The sequence below is a fragment of the Micropterus salmoides genome, unplaced genomic scaffold (genome assembly GCF_014851395.1).
Source record: "Micropterus salmoides isolate LMB-PRFRI ecotype aquatic unplaced genomic scaffold, ASM1485139v1 Ms_hic_scaffold_15, whole genome shotgun sequence".
In the NCBI taxonomy this organism is placed as follows: Eukaryota; Metazoa; Chordata; class Actinopteri; order Centrarchiformes; family Centrarchidae; genus Micropterus; species Micropterus salmoides.
In genome coordinates, this window is record NW_024040596.1 from 30242603 (window position 1) to 30262500 (window position 19898).

General features: G+C 41.4%; 1 protein-coding gene across 1 annotated transcript; it reads right to left on the minus strand.

The window, feature by feature from the left end:
• Window positions 1-1210: 1210 nt before the first annotated feature.
• On the minus strand, window positions 1211-19826 carry pgap1 (post-GPI attachment to proteins inositol deacylase 1). Its single transcript, XM_038719619.1, has 26 exons — window positions 19379-19826; window positions 17680-17833; window positions 14451-14626; window positions 13946-14117; window positions 11311-11471; window positions 11020-11072; window positions 10846-10912; window positions 10604-10709; window positions 10284-10342; window positions 9965-10048; window positions 9626-9675; window positions 9006-9057; window positions 8852-8929; window positions 7984-8059; window positions 7825-7898; window positions 7686-7737; window positions 7546-7612; window positions 7340-7445; window positions 7179-7217; window positions 6834-7018; window positions 6418-6648; window positions 6108-6243; window positions 5921-5971; window positions 5538-5749; window positions 4578-4682; window positions 1211-4477 (listed from the first exon to the last, which is right to left on the minus strand). The coding sequence occupies exons 1-26, from the start codon at window positions 19508-19510 to the stop codon at window positions 4339-4341; spliced, it is 2817 nt and encodes a 938-aa protein (XP_038575547.1). The 5' UTR covers window positions 19511-19826; the 3' UTR covers window positions 1211-4338.
• Between the last annotated feature and the right edge of the window lie 72 nt (window positions 19827-19898).

Consider the following 19898-nt stretch of genomic DNA (forward strand, 5'->3'; position numbering starts at 1 on the left):
TTTTAAAATAGACCATAAAGCAGAGTATGTTTCAGAGCGGGATTATCTATGATTGACAAGTTGTTACCATGGCGACCTGTCAATCAGGCTAGAGCCGACTCGTACCCACGGCACTGAATAAATTTAACCAGTTCCGTTGAAAAAGCTTATTAGGAGTTGGCTGTTCACTTTCTTTAGTGAGTACATTTAGTTTTAAGTAAGACTGTTGTTTGCTAGACAATATTGTCAGCCCTGTTAAAATGACGCAATGAATGAAGCACCTAGCTTAGCAAGCTAGCTAGCTCTGCACACGGCTGTTAGCTCCACTGTTTTGTCCAAATATGGTAACTTCCGGGCACTTCCTGATTGCAAAAACTCAACATGGCAGCGACCTATCAGCCAAACTCGAGGCTTCAAAACGGCAGTCCACAAACAGCGGGTGACGTCATGATGACTACGTCCACTTCTTATATACAGTCTATGGACAGAGGTTGAAAAGAGGGGCTGAAGCAATGGACACCATGAAAAAAATAATGTGTTTTTTGAACATTAAAGTGTATAAACATTTTCTAGTAGACCTGTAAAATAAAAGAATCCTGAAAATGAGCATAATATGGGATCTATAAGACTGGAAAGAGATTCAGTGGCCGCTATTCTCGTTGATAATGGTGCCATTTTACCAACTTACAGTTTACTCAATTTCCACAAATGATTCATATTGGTACACCCAGAAGCATTTTAATATAGAATAAAAGACAATAATGTTAAAGTGGAGAAATAACATATTCACTTGCTTCTTCCCTGTAAAGATCGATTTGTCTGAATTCAAAATACGTAACCCAATATAACAAAATTAATAGATAGGCACATTTTCCATAACTGCATTACAACAAGAGAGCAACGGGAACACTGTTTGTTTTATCGGTTTTTAAAATGGTAGTATTTATAAGACTGAGTGCTTATGAAATGTAGAATTTGATTCCCTGCATAATTTTAGTCCAAGTTTTCAACCTAATTCTGGATGTATTCAAGAAACATATATGACAAAGAAATATGATTTTCTGTCTTACTCTAAAATGCGAGCTAATATTAATGCCTAATATTCCAAAGGATAATTTTGTCTGAGAAAATGTAAAAAAAAGAAATTTTCCAAACATCGGTTTTCCAGCTTGGAAAGAAAACCCTCATGTGTAAATCTGGAAGTACGACATGATCACAGTGAACACCGATATAAATCACATTTATATTTATATAAAACAGAACTCTGGACTCTTCTAATTTGTTCTACAAAGTAGTGTATGCCACCAATTCACAATGAGGCGACAATGTGCATCTCAAAGCACTAAAACTGCACCAAACAGACGAGTGCACAGAAAAGCACTAAAATCACTTACACCACTAGTAATTGTATAAAGTCAAACACACGTAGAGACATTCTGCGCAGGTACATTCACATTGGGAACAACAGTGGCGTCTTGCAGAGCATGCTGACATGATTGTATGCTTGCTTGATGGGCAAGAGTGATTGGTCCCTTATGAACTTATCTTTAGTATGAAGTTATTATCAAGTCACACAAATTCAAAATCATACTACCGTGTTGAGGAAATATTTTTGTGGGTAAACTCATTCACACAGAACCAGTGAAGTACACTTACATTCACCATAGGCCTTTATCATTTAGCCAAGACACTGCTACTGAGGACTACATGGTTTTCAACTGACAGGCAGGTATGAACAGATGCACTGCTGCATACACGAGAAAGCAGAAAGGCACAGCAGCTGCTTCACTGATGTGAGGAGGTGTGAGCAACAGTAAGAGGATGTAACACAAAGCAATACAACACAATCTTTAACACAGAGAGGCATAAAATAAAACAAAATTGAAACTGGTACAGCTGTCATGTCATGTCTGTCATGTTACCCACAGATACTGTAAACCCCTAGTCAGACACTGATTCACAAAAGTTTGTTATGAAACTCTAAGGGGTGTCGGTGTCAGTGCAACACTTGACTGAAGTCAAAAAGCAACAAAATGTTAGGCCTACATGCCATTACAATACACCACACACACAACATGCGTCACCGCACAGAAAACAGTTTTCGTCAACAATCATAATGATCGTTTGAAGCAATTGTGGCAACAGAATTTCACAACTGTTTCTTTTCCACTGAAATCTAAAAGCTTCATTCTATCAAATATTACATCCTCCTCTTATAACAAAGGAGAAGGCTTGTTATATTTTATAGTTCTCTTTCTGTCAACAAATCCCATGAAAAGACCCAAACCAGCAATGAATATATTCATCCATCGTCAACTGCTTATCCCGCGTACAGGGACGCAGTGGGCTGGAGCCAATCCCAGCTTACATCGGGCGAAAGGCGGGGTACACCCTGGACAGGTCGCCAGTCCATCACAGGGCATGAATATATCCACTAACAAGTATTGTGTGTGGAGCCAAAACCTGATATCATCTTCCTCTGTGCCACAGAGCTCCACTGTTATCCAAAAACTATTAAAACACATCAGTGAGCTACACTGTTGCACTGGGAGACATTGTAGTTTACCCACTAGAGCACCAAATGTGGATTAATCCACAGTTGGAAATCATCAGATTTCCTCCTGTTTAAATTACATTTACTAAAAATCACTGACACCAGCTGCTTTAGGAAATTATATAAAAAAAGAAACTATGTTTTTAAAAATGTACATCCTCAGTAAAAAGCATCAGGCTTGGGGCTGAGTGCCACCAACATGGTAGGGACGTCAAAAAAGTACTAAATAGCCAAATAGCACATTGTTGGCTTTTGTTGACAGTAAGGAAAATATAAAACGACCCCAGCCTCGTCTTCTAAGTTGCTCTTAAAATGTTAAAATCTGGAACCACATGTTCTAACATATTAAGAGAAAATATTCAAAAATAAGAATAAGAATTTAAGTTGTTGCTTGCTATGTACTGCTCCATGCGTGGCTGACTTTGTAAAAGGACACACAGACCAGTAGTTTTGTGATCTTTGTTTTAAAAAGGTATTAAAAAATTAAGACAAAAAGGTGGATTCCTTGGTTATAAATATTCACCTGTACACCTGCCATTAGGATAGCTTACAGTGCCTTAAACAGTCACTAAACTGCAGCAGCACAAAGCAGATAAAATTCCAATTACAATATGGGGTTTACAAAGTGTTTGTTTAAAGCTCCAATCACACTGTATGCTGCAATACTGAACAGACGTCCCATAATCCTCCACTGAACCTAAATCTGAGGCTTAGAGAAAGCAAGTAATCTGCTTTTTAAACTTTGCTAGCCAGATGCTTCACCAAGAACAACGTAGAAGAGGGTGTCCCTAGTGTAATAGTCCAGCATAATTTGACCGTCAGACCTCACTCCAGAGTGTCTGAAAGGACACAACAAAGCCTGTTCACACACGACAACCAACACAGCACTGACGGCATTTTAGATCCTTTCTTTAAGAGTTCTTGCCTCATGTCTTTCAAGTAGGAAATATATATCAATATTATTTGGCTAAGCCTAGCCTGCTGCTCATTTAACAGCCGCTGTTACCTAAATAAACGAATGAGTATCGAAAAGCGAGTATTTGTCACACAGTGACACGCAGGAAAAAAGGACTAAACAAGACCCCAAAATGAATAGTGCTCATAGCCTGGCCACGCCTATGAAAATTGTTTGGCTACACCCCTGTATTTTAGAGAACATGGAGTAGATCATAATTTTCCTCTTCTGAATTAAAATGTGCGACAGATTAGAACCTGCGCATTCACTAAAACCTTTTCCAGCTCAAACGTTCATTTTGCTGCCCGTGCCTGGCAGTGCTACGACAGTCAACAGGTAAAGATAACATAGAACCATAAGTCATCGCTAAGCAGTAGGTAGTGCAGGAGTTCACAGCGTAGTGACCACAGTGAACAGTGCCACTGTAAACACTAGAAACAAACAAAAACTAAAAGAAGACGTTTTAACAGTAACACCCTGTTGTGAATCTCTAGTATCAGTAGCTTCACTGGTTGTGGAGTTCTTGCTCCTTGAAGACAGAGCTATAGATATACAAAGTAAGGCAAACTTGGTTTCAGGTCAATCCTTGGGAGCCATATTCACACCAAATGTTCCAAGGCCATTACATCCTCTCATTTTAAAACACAGTGTAATCGCCATGGAGCTTTCAGTGCTAACATTGAGCAGACAGTTCCCCAAGCTATGTATGTCTATGGCTCTGCTCCATGGCAGCTAGATGGCGTAAGTCTTCCCCGGACAAATCAGTCTTGACCAGCTTCAGTGAGTAAAGCTGCGCTTTAGAGAAAGGCTTGTTATGGTGGAGATGTGGACTGAAAGCTGCCAGATACCGTCAGAGAAGACAACACAAGGCCAGCGGGGCTAGTGCTGCCAACAGGAAGTAGGTGACCCTGTAGAGGTGGAGTGGAGAGAAGGTCACCATGGTGATGGCCAAGGGGAGAGGGAGGCAGGATGTCAGAGGCAGGAGTTTACTGAAAGAGATATAGAAAAAGTTGTACACTGCAGCAGAATTCCTGTGACAGGGTAATCAATGAATAGGGGATGTGTGTGTTGGTGATGGTGTCCTCTTACCTGTTGCTGAGTTTTAAGGTGTTGCAGTTAATAAGCAGCATGTACACACTAATTAGAGGCACAATGTGTGGCCAACAGGGGTCAGGATCCAACTGCGTGGAATACCTGCAGAGGATCACAACGAATAATGGTACTGATTTCAGCCAGTTATTTTACACAAATAATTTGTAGGGAACTTTAAATGAATACAATAATTAATAACAGTGATCTGCCACAGAAACATCCTGTTCTGCCAACAAATCAGAGGTCAATATTAGACAAACCAGCACCCCTGCAGCTGGTAAAGATTCAACAGTTATATTCATAGAAAGTAGAAAGTTTAAAGATGCATTAGTGGACCTGCTTACATAAAATGGGCCAATTTTTATCTGAACATGTGGTGGAATGTTTGAAGATTTTATTATGTTTTGTTTGACATAACTAATACACCCTTTGGTGGGTAGTATGCAAAAATGGAGGATGCTATTCAAACTCAATTTATTGAAGCAACACATGTTATTGTGAGGTTACCAAGTCATAACCCCCCCCCCCCCTTAAATCCAACAAGTTGTACCACATCATCACAACAACCAGACATTAGCAAGCCCTTCATCTCTTGGCCTTTACAGTGTAGCATAGGGAATCGCAGCTCTCTCTCTCTCACCTGGACTAGATCTCCATGCAGGAATGGAAGCACCAAAGGAAGTCTAATATTTGCAATGGACTTGATTTTCGTAATTGGTCTTGTCAAATCAGATACTTAACTACACATTGCTGTGGACGTCCAGTTTTTGTACATGTAGAAACTTTTGCATTTTTCTGAACAGATGCATAGTTAATAATTAATAAGCATTGTTAAACATGGGGTGGTGATTAGCATACTCTCTAATAAACACAGCCTTGGGTGTGTTCATCTCAGCAGTGCAGGTGCTTCGTCTCTAACATGCTCTCTCACACGCTCCTTCCATTTCAATACTGTACCTCAAGTTGCGGATCCAGTGGAGGAGTGAGGGTGTGATGAGCACAACAGGTAGTGCCATGAGCGCCGACATGCAGAGGTGGAGCTGTAAGTCATCTCTCACCTCCTGCAGAGCACACTCAGACAGCAGGGGGGCGCCATTACATTCTTTAGACTTGCTCATGGATTCAGCGTGAACTGTGCCATTCTCTGCTTCTTTGTGCTTACGTGGTGCCTGGAAAGATGGTGGAAAACATTCAATTCACTTATTGTAATTGTATTGTAATTTGACAAGAATCAAATTGTAATATTGTAAAAGATTCTGAACCCTGGTTCTTCATTCATGCATCACCATCTGATGCTGGTGGTTTGACTGGAGCCATTCAGTCCAACCTGAAAATCTTACCAGATTCAACATGTGACTCAAAGATCTTTCTGTCATCTGTAGCCTCAGTACCTGAACATGCAATGGCAAACAAAGACAGATGGAATAAACAGAGTCAGTACAGTCTTTCAACTGGTTTCATTATTGGTGCTACTCTGTAAAATGAATGGGAGGGGCTTCCTTTGTATTACTATGTCCCAAGATTTACCCTGTAAAAGTGGAGCAGAAAGGCAGCAAATATTGACAACGCCCCACAAGACGTCCCACCCAGAACAGTCAGACACAGAGCGATGAGGAGCTGGGTCCGCAGTCGCAGGGTGCCACAGTCTCGAGAGACAGATGGTCTGCATATGAAAAAGAAAAAAAAAAAATCAGACAGAATCCTACTTAAAGGTTTACAGTTACATAATAGTATGTGAGACATGTAAGAATGAAAGTGCTTATATATATATTCAGAGTGCCTAAAGAGAGTCACAGTTTCAAATCACACACCTTGATGGTTAAATGTCCAACCATACCTGTGTAGTGGAGCTAATATCAGCGAGATCAGTCGCATAATGAGACGGAGCAGTGCGCTGCCCCAGTATGCCACAGCTGCCCCAAAGATATAAAGTAGAGGGGACAGAAGGTGGGGCCATTCTTCAACTGGCACCACACCCTCATGAAATGTGGCATCAGGGACTGTTGGGGGGAGTGCATCCATAGGCGGGAGGCAAAGAATTGACCAGACCTCTTGAAACCAGCTACAGCTGAGGCGAGGGAGAAAACAAAAGATTAGCAAGAAAAAAATTTATTCAAAAGGCTGTGAGATGCAATAAATAAGCTCTACATATGGCCAGTAAGCAGACATTGAGTTAAGATTATTTCTGCCAAAGTACTGTTTCCAAAGGGACATTTTCACATCTCAGTTCAACATTAGACTTCCAAAGCCTACCTGAGTAAGATGTGGAGAATGTAAACGGGCAGATAGACTTTATGAGGCTGCAGGCCTTTCCCTACCACCTGGCTCATGTCTGCAGCTCGCCTTGACTTCAGGATGGAGGACAGCTGCCCCCCACAGGCCAGGAGGAGGGTTACAGCTGTATACACCGGCACCATGGGACCACAGAACCTCAGTATCTGTCAGATGAGAATGCAGATCATGCTGATAATTAAACAAAGCAAACAAACACACACACAAAAAGAAAAGTCAAGAAAACACTGTACAATACTGTTCCTGATGTCACTACAAGCCTTTAAAGGGGATGTTGCCCAAAAAACAGAGACAATAAAGTTGTACCTGTCCCAGCACCCTGGGTAATGAAGTCCTTACTGACACCTGAGGTTAAAATCAGAAGGTAAACATGTCATTTATTTCACATCACGTTTTTTTCCCTTATTGATGATAAAAACATGTTTGTCATTAGGATTTGCAGGACGTTGAAGGCTGAGGACTAGTACCTTATACTGGCAGTTGGGGGCAGTGTGGAGCTGAAGGAGCACACCTGAGGTGTTGTCTGGATGACTTGTATGGAGCATCCCTGAGATCTCAGTCACTGATGGCACACTGGCAGACACATCACATCAAGTCATGACAGAAACAGTGAACATGATGACGATCTGCCAGTAAAAGAAACTGCTAAGGGACGGACGCTGACATAACTAACCTGACTGTGGTTAAAGTGTCTTCCCGAAACCACGGTACATTTATTCGGTACACATTGGGCAGTCTATCTGCAGACAGACGTACAATGATCATCATTACATTTTAACATGTGCCTACCTATGAATCACAAAACAAACTTACCTTTATGTACTTTGCACTGGCTTGAAACACTAATTCTGAAAGCCTGATAGACCTAAAGACACAGAGGTGTTCAAAATGTAGTGACACAGTAGGAACAGAGATACTGAGTCCAGAAAGCACCTGAAAAAATGAAAGCTACCTGGTGAAAGTGCTGCAGCTTGATAGTGTGAAGAAGTCCAGAGGAGTTGACCGTAACATCGCTGACTGTCAAACCTGGAAAATAAACAGTTATTGAATAGGAATGTGTCTTTTCTCTCCTGAGTTTAAGAAAATCTGCATCAACAGTAAGACTACTTACCCAAGGAGAGAACATGTGGCACTGGGACAGATAGAGTCTGAGATTCTTGTCTCTGCCACTCACACTCCACTGTGAACTGTAGACCAAACAGACTTTGTAATTTGTGTAAATGAACATTAGTGATGATTCCAAGTCAGGGTAACCTCTTCCTTGGCTTCTTTGACTGTTCTTCTGGCCACTTTTGCTGGGCTTTCTCAGGCTTTTATATTCTACAAACAACCCTTTTTTAAAGTTGTTTTGATTCTGATTCCACCGATTCCACCTGTGGCTGTGACTGAGAAGTTTGTACAAGCATTTATGGTTTCCAACTGATGCACCACAATGACACTGGTGGTCCCCAGATGTTTGCTCTCGCACCACCATTGGCTGACCTTTGGGTTTATTGTGAATGTCTTGACAACAATGGTATGAATTGTCGTGAAATTTGTTTCAGACATTCATGGTCCCTTCAGAATGAACTGTGATTTCTTGACTTCTCATCTAGTGCCGTCATCAGGTCAAAAGCCGATTTACATTATTACATTAGTTTATGAGTTTTATTAGTTTACCAAATACATGCTGTTAATTAAAATGTCAACACTTACCAAAGATAACGAAGACAGTAAATAGTAGAGGTTACCTGCTAAACTTCAGCATTTTAGCATTGTCATTGTGAGCATGCTGAAGTTAGCCTTTAGCTCAAAGCTACTTGTGTTGAGGTACAAGCCTCACAGAGCCACTACCATGGCTGTGGACCTATGCCTTGTTACAGTTTCTTCCTTTACGACAGCCCAGCAAGATGGACAGAGGCAGAACAGAGAGAGAAGGACAACGAAGGGGCAAAAAGCACCTCATCAGAGTATTGAGATTCTCATTTTGTTTCAAGTACCTGTTTGCCACTGAGGTTGGAGGCTGAAACAACCAGATGAGTAACTGAAGACAAGTCACTGAGACTCAGAATCAGGACCTGGGGAGAATAACAGACGGTTTTGAGCAACCAACAGCAGCTCAGACTGGACTGCGTCTCTTTAAAGGATAGTTACCTTGTATGGTGGCAGAAGCTCAGTTCCCATTGACAGATCCACTGCATGCACACTGGAAAAAGAGCATGAATGAAGAAATATTTATTTTTTTGATATGGCAACCGGCAGCGCTTGTAGAAGCAGCAGGCGGTAGCTCCTTCAAACTGCGCTACACTTTTGTTTTTCATCAGTATTTTCTGGCTTTATTGCGGAAACACGTATCACCTATGACAGAAATACAGTCATTGGGAAAAGAAGACAGGGTTTTTGGATTACAGAGCAGTGGACCACGATCCACCAGCCAGATAGACTGGAACAGGCACCATGGTGGGTGCAGTGATGGCTCAGAAGAGAGGAAAGACAACTGGGAAAGGAGCCATGTAGGCCCAGCTTTGACATTATTTTATTTTATTTAAATGTTACCATATTTTAATACGCATTTAATTATCTGCTAAGTTCTGAGTGTGTAGCATGAAGGGACTACAAATTTCATTATACAACCTTACGTAGTATAATGATAGATAAACTACCTTGTAATAGGAATACATACAGTACATCATCTAATATAACCACAAAAGACATCACATTTTATCTAGTAAGTAAAGAAATAGGTGGCGGGGAAAGAGATATCATATTCTTACCATGAGGAACCATTCTTGTGCACACAGCCGTACACCCAGCTAGACATCTCCTGTTGGACACCAACAATAAATCTGAATCAGAATTTGTACTGTGATTACCAGAGATTACTCTGGTTTCTGCATTACAAATTGTGTGGCTTTTGCACTTAAATCTTAAACAGCAAAATGCTAGCCTGATAATCAGACTGAACTGCAATTCCATTCATACATGTGTGCCTATATGAATCACTGAACAAATCAAAGATATGGGTGGCGATTCACCAGGCACCAGGCCAGTGAAATGGTCTTACTCAAACCCAAAGGGATGACAACATTAGCACAACAGTGCTGAAAACTCACCATGTTGTTGCTCCGGCAGTAGAAATGGCTGTAGGCTTTCCTGCGACTCGACAGGGCAAACAGAAAATATTTGACCTGTCCTTCCTGTAGATGGAGAGAAACACTGAAGACACCAGGAACATTTTGTTGGTCTGTATCAGGTCTTTGCTTTCTTAGATCATTAGCCACACTACTAAGCTGGACAGTCTGCATGACTGCATTTGAATGCGATGAGAAAAATTAAGTTTCCAGTCTTCTTCAGTGAAAGGACTATGGTAAAGCAGAAAATAAAATTAGCATTCCTCTTTGACTGTGTCTAAGGAGCTCATTTATCATTTACCTTTGGTGTGCTGTACGCCAGACGCAGTGTGTTCACTTCACTCCATGCTTCAGGAAAATCTGGAAAACAGAAAAGAAAACAAGGGGAATAACAGGACACAGATATGGGTGATTCATTAATAGTTTGACTCCTTCCTTTTGCTGTGTAGAGTGAATGAAAACCAAATATTTTAAAAATACAATACAAAATATGAAACACGTAAAAATATGGCTCTATGACAGCTAAAAGTACATGAACAGGATGGTGCTCTAAATAAGACACTAATTGCACAGTTTCTGTGGTTACTCCAGCCTCTCCATGGTGAAGTGTTTCTCACTAACCTAAAATGGAGATGGAGGTGTCTTGTGTTTCTCCCAACATCCTGACAGGATGTCTGACGAAGTGATGGTTTAGTACGGCCATTTTCTTCTCTGGGTTTTCTGTGAACTAATAAGAAGACACTGGTTATCTTGGAAACAGATGCCGCCTGATTGCAATGAATGCTTATCAGAGATGTATGGGCTTTGATGTTTCACAAAAAAATTTATTCAGAAAACTGTGTTTTAATGTTTGTTGTTCTGACCTGTCTAGTTTCAGGATCTATTAGGTCGAAGAATGCCCTGACAGTAGCAAGTACAAGCTCTTTGCACCTGGAACACAGACACAGACATATACATGCATACCACATCTGCATACTATTTTAATATAGTTGTGAGTTAATGCATAGTCTAGTAATACATAATGCCATGTCTTTTACCAAACGATGGACAGATGGTCAGTGGACACCCATGTCCTGGGAACTGCAGTTGCCTTAACAAAAACAGTAAGACATTCGAACAAAAAGTGAAGAGCAGTGCAGGATCAAACAATCTATTTATGCACCAAATAGTTCCAGGAACTTACTCCAGGGACTTCTATGGGGGTTGAAACTATACAGCAGAAACAAACTTAGTCCCCACGGTAGAAATGTAGGTAAAGTTCCTCACTTCTTAAAAACGCACCAGGGCAGAATGACATGGTCAAGTGCCACTTCACAAACTACACTTACCACCAGTGACAATTTATTGGGGTCTCTTAGGGGACAAGGTAGACATGTCAAGCCAGAGCGGACCTGGTAGTCACGGTAACCCCCTCCAACAGACAGAACTGTGATGTTCCTGAGCTTCTTCGCCTGGTTCACCCACTTCTGTCTCACTGCAGAGTAGAAATCTACATAGAGCAGGGACAAAGAAATATTTATTAACCATTTATGTGAAGTCATATTCTCTATTGTAGCTATGATCTGGAAAAGTGCTCATTTACATATACAAGGAATATGCTGGAAGTTAAATTTAATACCTTATAAGACCTTTTTAAAAGACCCTTTCCATTAGGGCTGTGCCATTAATAGAATTTTATTTTAAATTTAAATTTTTGATTCAAACGATTATAAATAATTATCGTGATAAAACGATTATTGTTCCGTTTTGTCTTGTGCTACAAATCACCCAACTTAGGATGGGTTAATGCAAAGAACAAATTTCCCTATAGGGATCATTAAAGGACATTAAACTTTATGCCTAAAGTCCACTGGCTGTTCTGCGGCTGCCGGAGCTAATCACACCCATTCTTGTCAATACTCATGAGTCCACCAGACGTGGCCGCAGCGCGTCCCAGAAGCGTCTCTCCGCCCCACTCCGCAGAGAATAGGTAGCAGGTCTACATTAGAAGGAGGCATTCAGGAGTGGTGACAGGGCCGGGTGCAGGGCGTTAAAGTACAGGTTTAGCAAGGAGGTGCGAGAAGCTAAACGACTGTGCTCAGAGAGGCTAAAGAACCAGTTCTCTGCAAACGACGCCTTCTGTCTGGAGGGGGTTCAGAGAGATCACAAACTATAAACCCAAAGTCCCCCACTCCATAAACGATTCTCGCCTGGCAAATGAGCTAAACCAGTTCTACTGCAGCTTTGACGGTCAATTGGACACCATCCCCGCGTCTCCTCCGCTCAGCTTCAGCCTCAGTCCACCAAAATCCATTACAGACCCACTCCTGGACCACCTGCAGTTCGCCTACAGAGCCAACAGGTGTGTAGATGATTCAGTAAACATGAACCTTCACTTCATCCTCCAGCACCTGGACTCCCCAGGAACCTACGCCAGGATCCTGTTTGTGGATTTCAGCTCTGCTTTCAACACCATCATCCCGGCCCTGCTGCAGGACAAGCTCTCCCAGATGAGCGTGCCTGACTCCACCTGCAGGTGGATACCAGACTTCCTGACGGACAGGAAGCAGCACGTGAAGCTGGGAAAACATGTCTCTGACTCCAGGATCATCAGCACCGGATCCCCTCAAGGCTGCGTTCTTTGCCTCCTTCTCTTCTCCCTGTACACCAACAGCTGCACCTCCAGTCACCAGTCTGTCAAGCTCCTGAAGTTTGCGGATGACACCACCCTCATTGGGCTCATCTCAGGTGGGAGATCGACCATCTAGTTGGTGCAGCCAGAACAGTCTGGAGCTCAACGCTCTGAAGACCGTGGAGATGGTCGTGGATTTTAGTCCAGCCCCACCCTCCCCCATCATCCTGTGTGACTCCCCAGTCACCACTGTGGACTCCTTCCGCTTCCTGGGCTCCATCATCTCCCAGGACCTTAAGTGGGAGCTGAACATCACCTCCCTCACCAAGAAGGCCCAGCAGAGGATGAACTTCCTGCGGCAGCTGAAGAAGTTCAGCTGCCGCAGCAGAGTTGTCAGCAGCAGAGTTGTCAGCAGTTCTGCCAAAGACAATGATGGTGCACTTCTACACCATTCACCATCATTGAGTCCATCCTCACCTCCTCCATCACCATCTGGTTATATGTACACAATATTCTCTTCCGTTGCGTTACTTCTGCATGGCACAGACCCAGAATAATGCACATGTATATATCTGCAACGTTGTTCTTCTATTCCATATTTATATATTTCCACATTTATTTATGTTGACTGTATGTTTGTCTTGATTTTGTGATTATTACTTGATTATTTATATTCCTTAAGTCTGTAAGGGTCCACAGATCATAAGTATCAAAATGGATTTACATAAAAATGAATTCAAGTTATAATAACTACAGTAAGCTTCTGCTTTCACCCTTTCTAAGTTAGGCTACTGGTATATTGATATGGGTCTCTCTCTCTCCATTCTCTCTCTCTCTCGTGTAGATGTGCTCTCTCTAGATCCAATGAATGAGTTGTAATTTTTATTAAGTAAGTAATTTACTAATGTTCATACTGGTTTAAATAAACAACTTATTAATAGCCCTTCCCACCTTTGCTGAGATTTGTAGGAAAGGAATCCCATGCCTGTCCCAAATATAGGCAGAGTGAGTTCAGTGATTTAAGCAAATAAAAACCCGGGTTATTAATCAATGTTTCATGGTATATATCAGTTTTTTATGTTACTTTCTTTTATATTTATGTTTTCTCACATTAAAGGATTGGAGGTCAAGAATTTAATTGAACTTAAATTGAAGATAATTAAAGGTAATATTTTAAAATGTGGTAAGCTTCAGAGGGGTAACGTCATGTCGGAGTTCTTAAATACCCATCATGGCAACTGTTGATGCTTCCAACAAAATCTATCAACTCAGACGGCTGTCAGACAGCCTTTTATGGTAGGCTATATAAAAAGTTTGGCGTCATTCAAGACCAGCATGAGAGTTGTTCTTACCCAGCAGATATGGGTCCAGGGCCAGCACCGGAGCCAGGTGAGGGGAGGCCTGGGTAATGATGAGGCTGACCAGATTGTTGTTGAAGCGGGGCAAAGTGAACAGGGCCCGGGCCACCACTCCTCCCATGGAGTGACCAACAAGCACCACACTCTGAGGGGGGGTCTTGACGTGCTGGCAGGTAGAAAAAAGGAGAAAAACCGTTATAATATATTTACCATAAAGTTTTGTTAGTAATTGCATCCAACAGTGCCGCATGTAGGGGTAGACCAACACTCCTTAATGTTGGCTTCTTGTACTGGAATTTTACTTTTTCTACTGTTGCCATGTCAACTTCTTTACCAATGTGAGATGTACAACTCAGAGGGATTAACTGAATGCCTTGAAGTTTAAAGATAGAGGTTTCAACGTGTTTGTAATGTAGCCTCCACACTGAAATAGAACTCCAACAATATCCATAATCTAAATTAACCCTGTCTGAGGACTAGATGATATTTGAGGCCTGACCTTGTAGAGCTTCAGGATGGCCTTAATGCTCTCATGCAGGAAGTGCGTCTGCCTGAGCAAACTGCCGCCATAAAGGGCCACCAGCTCCTCGTTGAAGTCCACGGTGAACACGTTGAAGTGGAGACCCCCCTCCATGTTTTCAGCCTTCCTCAAAGCCACAGAGCCCAGGGAGCGAGCTTCATGTAGAGAAGAAGACATATGATGCTGTCATGCAGTGTGATTCGGCTCAGATGGCATTTATAATCATACAGATGCAGATACAGATAATCACCACCATATCCTCTCTTTAAAGCACCTCTGCCGACCGACATGCTGTAATAATTATTTATACACAGCTCTTACAGATACACTAGAGTCATCATGTGCTGAGCTTCTTCAGATCCTCTGGGCAGCTCTTCGTGACCTAAAAAGAAAACTCCCACTCTACTGCTATAGAAGCTCATTAAACGTCCACAGACAGTACAATGTTCCTGTATGGAAGACCCCCGAAACATCCCAGCACTCTGATCTTATTTGACACAGGTACTTCATCAAGCTGTTGTAACCTGTGAAGTCGGGAAGCTTATCGAACAACAGCTGTTTTTAAAAATACACCGACTTTTAATTTAGTAAAATCTGTGGCTTTTAAAAAAATATTCCTCCAGAATATGCCCAAACAATCACGTGGCAGAGAGGGTTTTCAGATACTTAGGTATTTTTGTCACTCCTTATTTCAATAATTTGAGACCAATTACTCGCCTCTAATTCAAAAAATTTGAAGAAGTGTACCTCCTTGCCGACTTCCTTCTTTGGGAGAATCATCTATAAAAAGAAACATCCTTCCCTGATTAAATTATTTATTTCAAATCTTCCATTTTTAAGTCAATGAACTCTTATTCTTCTTATTATATGTGGAATAACAAACATCAGGATCAGGTTTTCTCAACTTACCAGGCCGAAGGAACTTAAATGTTAATATATTAGTTTATAAATAGACAGGATTCTTCATGGACTGGCCTTGCATCTGTAGCATGTTATCCTAGAAGGCTTAAATCCCTCCCCTTTATCAACAATGTAGATCAGATAAATTCTCTGAACAATAATATAATTATCTTCAACACCCTACTGGTTTGGAGTGATGTGAGAACATTTTTAAATATTCCCTATGGTATTTCTCTTTGGTCTCCCCTGGAATTGAATCCTTTGTATTAGTCTGATGGAGTGGACTTCCAAAAGCCTCTCAGATCGATTTTAACATTCATTTCAAGTATCTAAAGTAAATCTCTCTCTTTTAGGAAAGAATGAGATCCGCCTGAAACTTTCAGAACAGGAAAATGACATAGCCTCCAAGGTTTCCGCTCTACTGCTGTACTCCGACTCTTCAGCTTTTGATTCTCTGTGGGAGTGTGACCTGGGGGTAACACTTAGTTCTGCAGAATGGATCAAGATTTCCCCAACAGCTTAAGCCTGTTATAAATGTAAAACACACATAAAAGTAAATTTCTCCATGTTTTGGTCATGTAATCCCATCCAGACATTCTGGAAAGAGTGGTCCAGGAGCATCTTATTCACTTTACCTGTTATACAACACTTTGGAAAATCTTTTTAATACGGATACCAAATCTCTATTATTAATCCTTTTTTTTCTGGCTAAATGCTTATCTTGCTACTGTGGTCTGCTCCACAGGTCCCCACAGTCTGCATGTGGATATCACAGATATCGTCTCTTCTCCCGCTGGAGAACTCATGATCATAAATCTGACAAACTCTGGAAACTCTGGAAACCCTTGCAGAGAGTCAGACTTGCTTGTCCCCGGAAAGCAATGGCAATTGCTTCATCTGTATGTGCTATTAATTCCTGTCATATTCCTGTATAATTAATGTTTGTATATACATATATATATTTAAATACCACAGGGTCTGTTTGGGGAGGGATTTTTCTGTTGTTGTTGTTGTTGTTGTTAAAGAGTGTGTTTGTTAAAGTTAAGAAATGTTAAGGAACAGAGAGCACGGACCATTCTCACAAACACCACAGTGTAACTGCAACATTTTGTAACTGCAAAATGTGTTTGTATTCACATGAATAAAAGCGTGGGTGTTTTTCTCCTACACACAAGTGATAGCCAGAGAGCCAGAATAATCTCAGAAAGGATTTGTATCAAGAGAGCACAACTTACAATTACTTAGAGTCACCATAGGTTCCACGTTTAATTCCCTGAGACATCATAATTTTCCAACCATATTATAAACAGAAAGATAATATATAATACAATTTACTGCATATATATTATATATATAATTGTATTTCATTGTCAACAAAGCTAATGAAAAAAACAAAACAACAATACATTGATCCATCTTTTAATACATTGTTACTTTCCTATCCTGTGGTCCAAACACATATGTTCCTACTGAGGACATATATCTTTAAAAATGGATCACACAAATAAAGTTTCATTTTAAAAAGAGATTATGTCATTTCCTAAAACAGCAGGGCACTGTAGTTTTTAGATAACGTTACTTAAACGGGAGTCAAGAGGGCATTTGTTGGGCACTATTTTCAGCTGTGGATTAACACACATTTGATGCTCTAGGGAGTATTTCCAGCAGCAGGACAGTGTGTGTGGGATTAAGTCAAAATAAACTACAGTGTGTGTGTTCATGGTAATGAAGGAACATGTCACCCAGTGCAACAGTGTGTGACTCAGTAATGTGTTTGTAATAGTTTTCAGCTCAGCGGCACAGAGGAAGAAGAGACATCATGTGCTGACTCCACAGAAAATACTGAGGATCAGTTCATGGGGTTTGTTGACAACAACAGAAGTATAGAATAACACCAACCCTATCCTTTAATATTATCTATGAGTACAGTTTAAAAGATTAAGGGTATTGCTCTGGGTGTACATATCATGAAACCGTATCACAACAAAAAATACAAAACAAAAACCGAACACACTATTGGAAAAGGGTAGCATAAGCCAGGTTTTCAAAGAATAATTAATAACGTTTACACGTGGATTGCAGCACCACACACACAAAACAAACTGTCCAAACATGATTTTGTGATATGGCAAAGCTCTAACATCCTCTATCTTAACACACTGAAAGCTGGTGTGCAAAATTGTCAAGTCAGGTGCAGGCTAATCAACAAAAAACAACTTTCCCTCGCCTTGTTTCCTCCCTTTGCTTGTCGCTAATTTAAAGGCTAATACTGAACCCTCTCTTCGAGCAATCCATTGTATGCACTTACCTTGTTTGTAACTGCCTGCATTTCCAGGCAGGAAGAGAACAGGGGCCCCGGTGAGTTTGAGCGCTCGGGTCTCCTGGGCATACAGACCCTCCCCGTACAGATAGAGCCCATACGCTGGGTACAGTCTGGCCACACGGCGAGGCAGAGCCACGCGCTGTCAACACCACATGCACCCACACAGACATGGATTAGGAGGTGAAGTGCCACAGCCACATCAATCACAGACAGTTCATTAACCGTCTGTCACACCGTAACACATCCCCAACAGTCCCACTATTCTAAATACCTACAGTTAATTCTGCTTTTATGTGAGATGTTAAATTCCTGGTATAATTGTATACAACAGTGGTTCTAGGAGTGTGGTCTGGGGACCCCCGGGGGTCCTTGAAGGGGATCCAGGGGGCCCCCAGCAAAAAAGTGAACAATTTATTTTCACTATAAATCCATCCATAAGTAACACAGTAACAGTACGTATAACAATTCTGGTCACGTGTAATGGGTTCTTACACTGTAATAAAACCTCTAAAAGCGAAAATACTATCAGATGGGTCATCCTGGGACAAACTCTTATCAAATGGTGGTCCCTGGTACTTTTTCAAGCAAAATTGCCCAATTGATTGATTTCCTTCTTGTACCTGGTTTTTAAGTTGTAAACTGAGCATTTTTGAGGTTTGACTAATGTTTGAACAGAACCTGGAGTGCGTGGGATTATGGTGGGACATGTTTTAGAATTGTTATTTTTTTTCTTTTCGCATTCAAGGATTGATTAAGAAACACTCAGCCTCAGTATTGGAAAATTCCTACATTAATAAGTTACAGCCCTAAAATTGACCAAATCAAATATAATAGCATCAGCTATTAGATGTTTATTTTCACCTCTGACTTTTCTCCCCTTGCTCTAAATAACGTTAGCATGTTGTTATGCCCTGTATTCATCACAAGCACTAACACTGACACAGACACAGACTCAAAAGCCAAATGTCCATTAACCACATAAACAAAGCGCTATCTATATGTGTATATGAGATATATGGGGTTCTTTTTATTCTTCCTCCCTTACAACATAACTAAAAGGCATCCACTCCTGTCTCCTGTAAGGTGCCCATACAGTGCATTGCCCCCAGCTGTGCTCCACTTCTGGACAGATGAACACATCAGTGAGCATAAAGCAGAGGAAGGCGACCTACATTGCTTTGCTAACATTTTAACAGCAACTTCAGCTGTCTTCCCCTGACCTGGAGCCTGTGTGCAACAAACATCCGCACCTTGCTAAGCTGGTGTGCTGATACTACGCTGAGAGGATTCAAGGATCAGCAGTTGCTTTATGGTTTTACAACCTGGCTAATTTAGGCTTTTATAATCTGAATCCTTTAGAACACGCACGCCGCCCCAACCAGACAGGCGCGTGCGCTGATAGAAACCCCTGAGGAAATGCATGAGCCCGGTTCAGAGGCAACACCTGACGTGAGTTGCTGTGTTGGGCAATGTTAGCAGGTTTCAGGAAATAACGTTAAGTTAGCTCACAAGACCTTTGTCGTGGATAATTTATGCTGCCTGTTGAGGTGAAAACAAAATATGGTTCTCGGTGTTGAAATGAACAAACCATTTAGCAAGACTAAACCAGAAACAACGCGACGCTGCTAGCTAATTTATGCATTACGTACTGTATGAGGTGGTAAGTGAAATAATTAGTACTCACCCGGTACTCTGGGTATTCAAACATATAGGTCATACTGCATCTGTTCTCCTCGAAGCCAGTCAGCAACTCTCGGAGGCCAACCGCCAGAAGCCCCACAGCAAACCCGTAAAAGGCCACAGTGGCGAGTTTCATGGTTCAATTCGGGCTCTGGGTTTTAGATATTACAGGTGTTTCATCTTCCTCTTTTCATTTTTCATTCTGTAAACTCCTCGCCCATGAAGACGCTACACAGGCTGTCACTCTCACCGGCTGAACCCACAACAGGAACCACACGCTGTACAAACAGTAGTGATTGGCATGTTTCTCGGCCAATGGGAGGAGAGGACGTGAAAACTGGACCAATAGGAGAGCAGACAGCCAGTGACATATTTTTATACTAGGGATTGCTAAATGCAGCTGTTTTTTGTTGTTGTGAGTGGATTTTGCTTTTCACTTCATTGCATTTTTACTTTTCTTTTACAATTGTATTACATTTTTATATAGCCTTAAAGTGATCTTTATTGGTGATGCCACGTTTTTA

Bases quoted from the DNA above. Each gene is read 5' to 3' on its own strand.
- pgap1 (XM_038719619.1), bottom strand. From the start codon at position 19,510: ATGAAACTCGCCACTGTGGCCTTTTACGGGTTTGCTGTGGGGCTTCTG. The intron at 17,834-19,378 runs GTGAGTACTAAT...TGGTGTTGACAG, and splicing joins TTGAATACCCAGAGTACCGG to CGCGTGGCTCTGCCTCGCCG. The intron at 10,343-10,603 runs GTTAGTGAGAAA...TCTGTTTTCCAG, and splicing joins CACCTCCATCTCCATTTTAG to ATTTTCCTGAAGCATGGAGT.